This window comes from Dendrobates tinctorius, unplaced genomic scaffold (assembly GCF_039654945.1).
Source record: "Dendrobates tinctorius isolate UK_male_01 unplaced genomic scaffold, ASM3965494v1 ptg000011l, whole genome shotgun sequence".
Taxonomy (NCBI): Eukaryota; Metazoa; Chordata; class Amphibia; order Anura; family Dendrobatidae; genus Dendrobates; species Dendrobates tinctorius.
This window is the reverse complement of record NW_027361679.1, coordinates 37,919,697-37,932,350: the sequence shown is the minus strand read 5'-3', so window position 1 is coordinate 37,932,350 and position 12,654 is coordinate 37,919,697. Positions and strand designations below refer to the sequence as shown.

At 42.9% G+C, this 12,654-nt stretch overlaps 1 protein-coding gene across 1 annotated transcript in view; it reads right to left on the bottom strand.

Annotated features, from left to right (window-relative positions):
- The window catches only part of SCARB2 (scavenger receptor class B member 2), a 125,242-nt gene extending 113,017 nt beyond the window's left edge, over positions 1–12,225 (bottom strand). The window contains exon 1 of the mRNA XM_073541223.1: positions 11,907–12,225. Coding sequence (XP_073397324.1) covers positions 11,907–12,218 — 312 coding nt within the window. The 5' untranslated portion in view covers positions 12,219–12,225. The remainder of the gene's footprint in view (positions 1–11,906) is intronic.
- Between the last annotated feature and the right edge of the window lie 429 nt (positions 12,226–12,654).

The window sequence follows — 12,654 nt, the reverse complement described above, 5'->3', positions numbered from 1 at the left end:
GAGATATCATATAATGATATCATTCAATTGTGTGTCACATAAGGATTCTCTTAGTACTTTTGCTTCCCCCTGACCCCGCACCTTTCATGCATAAATACCTTTTTTATAACAGTTCAGATGTATGTAAACTGCCGCTGTCCGCTCCGCTGGGCGGGGCTTATTCAACTGCTCTCCCCCTCTCTGTCTTGCTCTACACAAGAAGAAATGCGTAGAGCAAGACAGGGAGGGGGGGAGCAGTGAATAAGCCCCGCCCATCGGACCGGACCGTGGCAGTTTACATACATCTGAACCGATATAAAAAAGGTATTTATGCATGAAAGGTGCGTGGTCAGAGGGAAGCAAAAGTACTAAGAGAATCCTTATGTGACACACAATTGAATGATATCATTATATGATATCTCAAAAAAAGGGGTGACAGATTCCCTTTAAGGGAAGATGTGAGGAAGTAGGCAGGGCTTAAGGGAGGAAGTACGCAGCCCTCCACACTCTTGCCAAACGCAAGTGTGTACTTAGCCTAAGCGATTGCAACCAGGTCTATCTTTCTATGAAACGCTTTGGCATATCAGCGAAGATGTAGTTTGAAGAGTGGGCCAGGGACCATGAGCAGAGACGTGACTAGCCATTTTTCTTCTCCCCCTGCTGTCTAAGGTCTCTCATTAAATACCCAGGTGGAGAATTTTCAATCAGCTAGAGCAGTGGACAAGTCTCACGGTTCCCAAGTGGATCTTCAAACCAAGTTTTCTCTGAAGGGCCAAAGCATTACAGGGAAAAATATACCTGGCTGCAATTATGCCAGGTTCCCTTGAAGACATTTTTATAATAGAAAATAATTCAAAATAGTCCATGGTGCCATCACTTTTTCACACAGGGCCCTGTAGGTTTGGATTTCTTTTTGATAATAAAGACCTTCATTTAAAAACTGCATTTTGTGATTACTTGTGTTATCCTTGTCTAATACTTAAATTTGTTTGGTGATCTGAAATATTTAAGTATGCAAAAGAATAGAAAATCAGGAAGGGGCCAAACATTTTTTCACACAACAACAAGCCTACTATATGGAGAAACTAGTCGCATGCATTGCATTTTCTTCCACACCACCCTCTTAAAATCCTGATGGTTCCGGGGTCTCCTTCTAGGAACTCTGAGCTTTAGTTCCTTCCATAAATTTTATTTTGGATTCAGGTTAGGTGATGGGCTGGGCCATCCTAGCAGCTTTATTTTCTTTCTCTGAAACCAATAGAGAGTTTTCTTGGCTGTGTGTTTGGGATCAATGTCTTGCTGAAATGTCCACCCTCGTTTCATCTTCATCATAATGAGGCAAATTTTTATCAAGAAGGTCTTAATACATTTGTCCACTCATCCTTCCATCAATCATATGAAGTTTGCCAGTGCCGAGTGCTGAAAAACAGCCCCACACCAAGATGTTCCCACCACCAAACTTCACTGTTAGTGTGGTGTTTTGGGGTGATATGCAATGTGTTTTGGCTTCCAAACATGGTGTTTATTATGGCACCAAAAGAGTTCAATTTTGGTCTCAGCTGACCAGACTATTTTCTCCCAGTATTTCATAGGCTTGTCTAAATGTTGTTGCGCAAACTTTAAAAAATATTGAACATGCTTTTTGTTCAGCAATGGAGTCATGCGTGGTGAGTAGAGTTGAGCATTCCGATACCGCAAGTATCGGGTATCGGCCGATACTTGCTGTATCGGAATTCCGATACCGACATCCGATATTTTTTCAATATCGGGCATCGGAATCGGAAGTTCAAAGTTGATTGACAGCCGAAATGACGTCATCATGATGCGCGGTGTGTGCGCATCATGATGCGCCGTCATTTCGGGCCTTCCGGGGGGCTGTGCCGGCCTGCCCGGGGGGCTGTGCCGGCCTGCCCGGGGGGCTGTGCAGGCATCGTCCGATGGGACTACAAGTCCCATCGGGCGATGCCTGCTACCATGACAGTGATTGACACATTAGCCAATGATGGGACAGTAGTAGTCCCATCATCCGGCTAATGTGTTATATAAAAAAAAATACTACATATATACTACATGCTACATACATACTACATGCATGCTACATGCTACATACATACTACATGCATGCTACATGCTACATACATACTACATGCATGCTACATACATACTACATGCATGCTACATACATACTACATGCATGCTACATGCTACATACATACTACATGCATGCTACATGCTACATACATACTACATGCATGCTACATGCTACATACATACTACATGCATGCTACATGCTACATACATACTACATGCATGCTACATGCTACATACATACTACATGCATGCTACATGCTACATACATACTACATGCATGCTACATGCTACATACATACTACATGCATGCTACATGCTACATACATACTACATGCATGCTACATGCTACATACATACTACATGCATGCTACATACATACATACTACATGCATGCTACATACATACATACTACATGCATGCTACATACATACATACTACATGCATGCTACATGCATGCTGCATGCTACATACTACATGCATGCTGCATGCTACATACTACATGCATGCTACATGCTACATACTACATGCATGCTACATGCTACATACTACATACATGCTACATACATACTACATACATGCTACATGCATGCTACATACATACTACATGCATGCTACATACATACTACATGCATGCTACATACATACTACATGCATGCTACATACATACTACATGCATGCTACATACATACTACATGCATGCTACATACATACTACATGCATGCTACATACATACTACATGCATGCTACATACATACTACATGCATGCTACATACATACTACATGCATGCTACATACATACTACATGCATGCTACATACATACTACATGCATGCTACATACATACTACATGCATGCTACATACATACTACATGCATGCTACATACATACTACATGCATGCTACATACATACTACATGCATGCTACATACATACTACATGCATGCTACATACATACTACATGCATGCTACATACATACTACATGCATGCTACATACATACTACATGCATGCTACATACATACTACATGCATGCTACATACATACTACATGCATGCTACATACATACTACATGCATGCTACATACATACTACATGCATGCTACATACATACTACATGCATGCTACATACATACTACATGCATGCTACATACATACTACATGCATGCTACATACATACTACATGCATGCTACATACATACTACATGCATGCTACATACATACTACATGCATGCTACATACATACTACATGCATGCTACATACATACTACATGCATACTACATACATACTACATGCATACTACATACATACTACATGCATGCTACATACATACTACATGCATACTACATACATACTACATGCATGCTACATGCATGCTACATACATACTACATACATACTACATACATATACATATATACTACATGCATGCTACATACATACTACATGCTACATACATACTACATACATGCTACATACATACTACATGCTACATACATACTACATACATGCTACATACATACTACATGCTACATACATACTACATACATGCTACATACATACTACATGCTACATACCACATATATACTACATGCATGCTACATACATACTACATGCATGCTACATACATACTACATGCTACATACATACTACATATATACTACATGCATGCTACATACATGCTACATACATACTACATGCATGCTACATACATACTACATGCATGCTACATACATACTACATGCATGCTACATACATACTACATGCATGCTACATACATACTACATGCATGCTACATACATACTACATACATACTACATGCTACATACATACTACATGCTACATACATACTACATACATACTACATACATACTACATGCTACATACATACTACATGCTACATACATACTACATGCTACATACATACTACATGCTACATACATACTACATGCTACATACATACTACATGCTACATACATACTACATACATACCACATGCTACATACATACCACATATATACTACATACATACTACATATATGCTACATACATACTACATGCATGCTACATACATGCTACATGCATGCTACATACAATACATTCATACAATACATACATAGACATACAGTACATATAATATAGAGTAACATACTTACCAATACTTGTCACATTGTTCCCCGAAGCCATTGTCTTTTACGGAATAAATATTAACATAACAAACCACAAAAATACTCACCCATGATCCGAAGCAGTCCACGAGTGTGTCCCACGACGATCTTGGGTAGAGAACTGCAGCATCAGCTGATGCTGCCGCTCTCTACGGGCTGCAGGAATCCAATGACGGAAGGTAGGTATCCTTCTGCACTGTATTCCTCCGCCACTTAAAAAAAAAAAAGTCCCTAGTCTCACTTTATGGTAAAAGCTGTGTGGGAATTTCCCACACAGCTTTTACCAAAAAGTGAGACTAGGGACTTTTTTTTTTTTTAAGTGGCGGAGGAATACAGTGCGGAAGGATACCTACCTTCCGTCATTGGATTCCTGCAGCCCGTAGAGAGCGGCAGCATCAGCTGATGCTGCAGTTCTCTACCCAAGATCGTCGTGGGACACACTCGTGGACTGCTTCGGATCATGGGTGAGTATTTTTGTTGTTTGTTATGTTAATATTTATTCCGTAAAAGACAATGGCTTCGGGGAACAATGTGACAAGTATTGGTAAGTATGTTACTCTATGTTATATGTACTGTATGTCTATGTATATATTGTATGTAGCATGCATGTAGTATGTATGTAGTATGTATGTAGCATGCATGTAGTATATATGTAGTATGTATGTAGTATGTATGTAGCATGTAGTATGTATGTAGCATGCATGTAGTATATATGTAGTATGTATGTAGCATGTATGTAGCATGTAGTATGTATGTAGCATGCATGTAGTATATATGTAGTATGTATGTAGTATGTATGTAGCATGTAGTATGTATGATGCATACATGTAGTATGTATGTAGTATGTATGTAGCATGTATGATGCATATATGTAGTATGTATGTAGCATGTAGTATGTATGATGCATATATGTAGTATGTATGTAGCATGTAGTATGTATGTAGCATGCATGTAGTATGTATGTAGCATGCAGTATGTATGTAGCATGCATGTAGTATATATGTAGTATGTATGTAGCATGTATGTAGCATGTAGTATGTATGATGCATATAGCATGTAGTATGTATGATGCATATATGTAGTATGTATGTAGTATGTAGCATGTAGTATGTATGATGCATATATGTAGTATGTAGCATGTAGTATGTATGTAGCATGTATGTAGCATGCAGTATGTATGTAGCATGCAGTATATATGTAGTATGTATGTAGCATGTATGATGCATATATGTAGTATGTATGTATGTAGCATGTATGATGCATATATGTAGTATGTATGTAGCATGTAGCATGTATGTAGCATGCATGTAGTATGTATGTAGTATGTATGTAGCATGCATGTAGTATATAGCATGCATGTAGTATGTATGTAGCATGCATGTAGTATATAGCATGCATGTAGTATATATGTAGTATGTATGTATGTAGTATTTTTTTTTTTTTTTTTTTACATTTAACACATTAGCCGGATGATGGGACTACTACTGTCCCATCATTGGCTAATGTGTCAATCACTGTCATGGTAGCAGGCATCGCCCGATGGGACTTGTAGTCCCATCGGACGATGCCTGCACAGACCCCCGGACATCAGCACAGCCCCCCGGCAGGCCAGCACAGCCCCCCGGCAGGCCGGTACAGACCCCCACAGGGTGCACAGACCACCGGCAGGCCGGCACAGCCCCCCGGCAGGCCGGTACAGACCCCGGGCAGTCCGCACAGCCCACCGGCAGGCCGGCACAGCCCCCCGGCAGGCCGGCAGAGACCCCCGGCAGGCCGGCAGAGACCCCCGGCAGGCCCGTACAGACCCCCGAGAGGCTGTACAAGGGCAGGAAAGGGTTTTTCCAATTCCGATACCGGAAGTCTCAGACTTGAATGGGACTTCCGGTATCGGCATCGGCGATACCGATACTTTTTTTAAAGATCGGCCGATCCATTCCGATCCGATATTTTGAAGTATCGGACGGTATCGCTCAACTCTAGTGGTGAGCGTGCAATAAGGCCGTGGACGTAGAGCGCATTGCTTATTCTTTTCTTCAGAATTGTACCAATAGCAGAACGTCTTCTGTAACCAATGACATCAGTATGTTTTTAAACAATAAAGTTGTGAAGGTCTTGAAACAGCTCATTGGTTATACACATCATGAGATGTTTCTTGCTTGACAGAGAAATGTCTAAATTTAGCCATAAAGTGGTTGTCCACTACTACAAAAATATGAATATTATCCCCTGTATCATGCTACACCACCAGCGCCTGCCTGATGAATGTTTTTTTTCAAACCACATTATATTCAGTATGTAAAATAGGGGACAGACAGGTTAGTAAAGGATCACATAAGGCATACACATGAATAGCTAATCAGAGCACCACACGAAGACCCCCCCACAGGCCGCCCCGGAGCACGAACATATTAATTCAAAACTGAAAATAAAGATTAAACAACAACCACAAGACGGATTTCATCAACCCAGGTATCATTGTATCAGTATGGTGTCGACCTGACACTGTCTGTAGGTTACTATGTACAATCCTGCTGACAGGTTCCCTTAGGCTATGTGCGCACGCTGCGGATCTGCTGCAGTTCTGCAGACAGTGTACAGTACAATGTAAGTCTATGTGATTTACAATCTGCTGTGCATATGCTGTGGATTTTTAACTGCGGAAAAGCTGCAGTTTTGAATCCGCAGAAAGAAATGACATGTCACTTCTTTTCTGCGGATTCTGCTGCGGTTTACCATCTCCTCCATTGTAGAGGTGATAAACAGCAGGGGAAAACCGCAGGCCAATCCGCAGGTCATTTTACCTGTGGTTCCGCAGATACAAATCCACAGACCAATCCGCGGCGTGTGCACATAGCCTAGGTGAGTTCACAGAGTGCGGATTGAGCTGCGGATTTTTCCGCGCGGATTTGCAGGCAAAGTGACCTGCGGTTTACCTGCAGATTTGCTAGCGGTTTTCCCCTGCGGTTTGACACCTGGACAATGGAACAGGTGTCAAACCGCTGCGGAATGCGCAGAAAGAATTGACATGCTGCGGATTTAAAACCGCAGCAAATCCGTGTGGAAAAATCTGCAGTATGTGCACTGTGGTTTTGAAATCCCATTGGTTTTTGCATTGTACTGTACAATGCCTGCGGATCTGCAGCAAAATCCGCACCATGTGCACATACCCTAACTATCAGTATGTCAATTTTTACCATCAGTGTTTTGTCAGTGATCATCACTGTGTAAAAAATAAATGCCAAAGCTTCTCCTATTTATTACAATGCCAGTCACAGATAGCGCAGGTACTGCGCACTGATGGCATCTTCACAAACCTGTGGATTTTTAAAAATAATTTTGATCAGATAAAAAACGGATTTGTCTCAGTGATTTTTTTGATGACCACTCAATCCGTAAAAAAACCTGTCAGACACGTGAACAGGTCCACAGACTGTAATGGGTATGTGTTGTATCAATGAAGAGCAAGGAAAGAAAACGTACGTGACCCATGGATGCCTGACTGAGGCTGAAATGACAGCAAGCAGAGATCTTGAGAGTTGTAAAAAAAACAAACTATAAACTAAAACTACATTGCTTTATGTTTCATTCCTAAACCTGGCACACCCCTTTAATTTCCTTTTTCTAGCACTGACATCGATATTAGGCCCCGATTCATTATTTTCCCTGGATTTTTCTGGGTTCTTTGTTCGCCCTTATGGGACAGGTTAGCCCCTTCACGACCTTTGACGCCACGTAGGCATCATGAAAAGTCGTGACAATACGACCCATGACGCCTATGTGGCGTCATGAATTGATTAACCCCCTGCGGGTCGGGTGACCGGGGTCACTGAAAGGTCACCCGACCCGCACACAAAGGACCCTTCAGAGTTAACACCTGGGGGCGTGGCTTAGTCTCCACATGCCTACGATCGCTCTGATTGGCTGTTAAAAGTGAAACTGCCAATCAGAGCGATTGTAATATTTCACCAATGAAAATTGGTGAAATATTACAATCCAGCCATGGCCGATGCTGAAATAGCATCGGACATGGCTGGAGACCGAGACCCGACCCCCCCCCCCACACCGACTGACGGAACCGATCGGCTGCCGCCACCGTCTGATGGCACCGATCGGCAGCCGCCGTCATAATCTGCCCCCCCGCCTTCCGGTCATCCCCTCTCACCCTCCAATCACTCCCTCTCACCCTCCTTTGTGCCTCCGACCTCCCGCTATCCGTCCCGGTGTCCCGCCGTCCAGCGTCATGGGCACCACCATCTTGGAAGATGGCGGGCGCATGCGCAGTGCGCCGAATCTGCAACGCTGCAGATTCATTTATTTTGATCACTATGATAAACTTTCATAGTGATCAAAATAAAAAAAAAAGGAAATCACCGCCCCCTTATCACCCCCATAGGTAGGGACAAATAATAAAATAAAAAATATATATTATTTTTATTTTTCCATTAGGGCTAGGGTTAGGGCTAGGGTTGGAATTAGGGTTAGGGTTAGAAATAGGGTTAGGGTTGGACTAAGGGTTAGGGTTGGACTAAGGGTTAGGGTTGGACTAAGGGTTAGGGTTGGACTAAGGGTTAGGGTTGGACTAAGGGTTAGGGTTGGACTAAGGGTTAGGGTTGTAATTGGGATTACGGTTAGGCTTGTGGTTAGGGTTAGAGTTGGGATTTCGTTAGGGGTGTGTTGGGATTAGGGTTATGATTAGGGTTGGGATTAGAGTTAGGGGTGTGTTAGGGTTGGAGATAGAATTGAGGGGTTTCCACTGTTTAGGCACATCACGGGGTCTCCAAACGCGACATGGAGCCACCATTTATTCCAGCCAATTTTGCATTCAAAAAGTCAAACGGTGCTCCCTCCATTTCGAGCCCCGACGTGTGCACAGACAGGGGTGTACCCCCACTTATGGGGTATCAGCGTACTCAGGAAAAATTGCACAACAACTTTGGGGGTCTAATTTCTTTTGTTACCCTTGGGAAAATAAAAAATGGGGGCTAAAATAATTATTTTTGTGGAAAAAAAATGATTTTTTATTTTCACGGTTCTGCGTTATAAACTTCTGTGAAGCACTTGGGGGTTCAACGTGCTCACCACACATCTAGATAAGTTCCTTGGGGGGTCTAGTTTCCAAAATGGGGTCACTTGTGGTGGGTTTCCACTGTTTAGGTACATCAGGGGCTCTGCAAACGTAACATGACGCCCACAGACCATTCCATCAAGTCGGCATTTCAAAACGTCACTACTTCCATTCCAAGCCCCAACGTGTCCCCGAACAGTGGTTCCCCCCCACATATGGCGTACCAGTGTACTCAGGACAAACTGGACAACAACTTTTGGGGTCCAATTTATCCTGTTACCCTTGTGAAAATAAAAAATAGCAGGCTAAAAAAATATTTTTTGAGGAAAAAAAATTTTTTTTATTTTCATGGCTCTGCGTTATAAACTTCTGTGAAGCACCTGGGGGTTCAAAGTGCTCACTATGCATCTAGATAAGTTCCTTAGGGGGTCTAGTTTCCAAAATGGGGTCATTTGTGGGGGAGCTCCAAAGTTTACACACACAGGGGCTCTGCAAACACAACATGGTGTCCGCTACGATTGGAGCTAATCTTCCATTCAAAAAGTCAAATGACGCTCCTTCCCTTCTGAGCCATGCCGTGCGCTCAAACAGTGGTTCCCCCCCCCACATATGGGGTACAAGCGTACTCAGGACAAACTGGACAACAACTTTTGGGGTCCAATTTATCCTGTTACCCTTGGGAAAATAAAAAAATTGCGGGCTAAAAAAATCATTTTTGAGGGAAAAAAATATTTTTTTTATTTTCATGGCTCTGTGTTTATAAACTTCTGTGAAGCCCTTGGGGGTTCAGAGTGCTCACTACACATCTAGGTAAGCTCCTTGGGGGTTCTAGTTTCCAAAATGGGGTCACTTGTGGGGGTTTCTACTGTTTAGGCACACAGGGGCTCTGCAAATGTAACATGACCCCCGCAGACCATTCCATCAAAGTCTGCATTCCAAAATGGCACTCCTTGCCTTCTGAGCTCTCCCGTGCTCCCAAACAGTGGTTCCCCCCCACATATGGGGTATCGGTGTACTCAGGACAAATTACACAACAACTTTTGTGGTTCAATTTCTCCTGTTAGCCTTGTGAAAATAAAAAATAGCGGGCTAAAAAATCATTTTTGAGCAAAAAAAAATGATTTTTTATTTTCACTGCTCTGCGTTATAAACTTCTGTGAATCACTTGGGGGTTCAAAGTGCTCACCACACATCTAGATAAGTTCCTTTGGGGGTCTAGTTTCCAAAATGGGGTCACTTGTGGGCTAATTTTCCAATCAAAAAGTCAAATGGCGCTCCTTCCCTTCCGGGCCCTGCGGTGCGCCCAAACAGTGGTTTATGACCACATATGAGATATCGATGTACTCAGGAGAAATTGCCCAACAAATTTTAGGATCCATTTATCTTGTTGCCCATGTGAAAATGAAAAAACTGAGGCTAAATAAAATTTTTGTGAAATAAAAAGTACTTTTTTTTTTACGGATCAATTTGTGAAGCACCTGGGGGTTCAAAGTGCTCACTATGCATCTAGATAAGTTCCTTGGAGGGTCTAGTTTCCAAAATGGGGTCACTTGTGGGGGAGCTCCAATGTTTAGGCGCACAGCGACTCTCCAAACGCGACATGGCAGCCGCTAAATATTCCAGCATATTTTCCATTCAAAAAGTCAAATGGCGCTTCTTGCCTTCTGAGCCCTGCCGTACGCCCAAACAGTGGTTTATGACCACATATGAGGTATCGGTGTACTGAGGAGAAATTGCCCAACAAATACTAGGATACATTTTATCCTGTTACCCATGTGAAAATGAAAAAACGGAGGCTAAAAGAAAAATTTTGATTGGAAAAATTAAAATGTCCATTTTTTCATTCCATGTTGCTTTAGCTCCTGTGAAGCACCTGAAGGGTTAATAATCTTCTAGAATGTAGTTTTGAGTAGCTTGAGGAGTTCAGTTTTTAGAATGGTGTCACTTTTGGGTATTTTCTGCCATATAGACCCCTCAAAGTGGCTTCAAATGTAAGGTGGTCCCTAAAAAAATGGTTTTCTAAATTTTGTTGTAAAAATGAGAAATTGCTGGTCAACTTTTAACCCTTATAACTTCCTAACGAAAAAAAAATTGTTTCCAAAACTGTGCTGATGTAAAGTAGACATGTGGGAAATGTTATTTAGTAACTATTTTGTGTCACATAACTCTCTGGTTTAACAGAATAAAAATTCAAAATTTGAAAATTGCAAAATTTTCGCCAAATTTCCATTTTTTCACAAATAAACGCAAAAATTATCGACCTAAGTTTACCACTAACATGAAGCCCAATATGTCACGAAAAAGCAATCTCGGAATCGCTAGGATCCGTAGAAGCGTTCCAGAGTTATTACCTCATAAAGGGACACTGGTCAGAATTGCAAAAAATGGCCAGGTCATTAAGGTCAAAATAGGCTGGGTCATGAAGGGGTTAGAAGGGGCGCAGGTGGCATAGGCTTTGGGAAACAAATGCCCAGCATGGACACTGGCAACCCTACAGCAACCACTGGCACATGTGTATGGGAAGGAGCTGCAGGGCTGGACCTTGTGGTGCACACCTGACATTATTAAGCCATCAGCTGGCACCGAGCCATGGACGACGCAGACACTGACCTTCTTCACCTCAGTCTCCACCATATCCATGAAGGTGTGCGCCACCAGCAGCACGATGCTAATGATGAGCAGCAGCAGAGACAGGGCGCCGCAGGAGTACAGGACCCTGCGCCCCATGGCGAGCGAGCACTGGACCGGCGGCGGCGGCGGCGGCGACCAGGACAGATACCCAGTAGTGATGTGTCGTTCGTGAACTATCCGATTCAAAGAGCCGGCTCCCTGCTGTGAACGAAATGAGCCGGCTCTGCAGGGTGAAGGAGCCGTTTTTTTTTTTCTGGCGCCTGGAAGCAGTGAATCCTGACTGTGACTCATCTGGGGGAGGAGCAGTCAGGAGAGGAGGAGCTGTGGATAAAGGCACGTGAGTTAACCCTTCAGTCCCAAATATATCCTGCCAGTTCCTCCATGGCATATATGGTGTGTGACTATGTGTAAGAGGAGGGACTGGCACATTGATTGTCATCATCATCATCTGCAATGAGCTGTGCGTTACCTTTAGTCCCAAGCTACACTTTCCTGGCCCCTCATCCCTGGCGTATACATACAGTATATGGTGTGTGCAGGAGGAGAGACTCCGCACATTGTTTGGTATATCGTCTTCTCATAGTGTTAGGCCCCCGTTACACACTGCGCTATCGCTAGCAATATCGCTGTAAAGTCACCGATTTTGTGACGTAGCAGCGATATCGCTGCATGTGATACTTACCTCCGACCGCTCCCCCGCTGGTCGCGCGAGAACGGCCTGGACCAT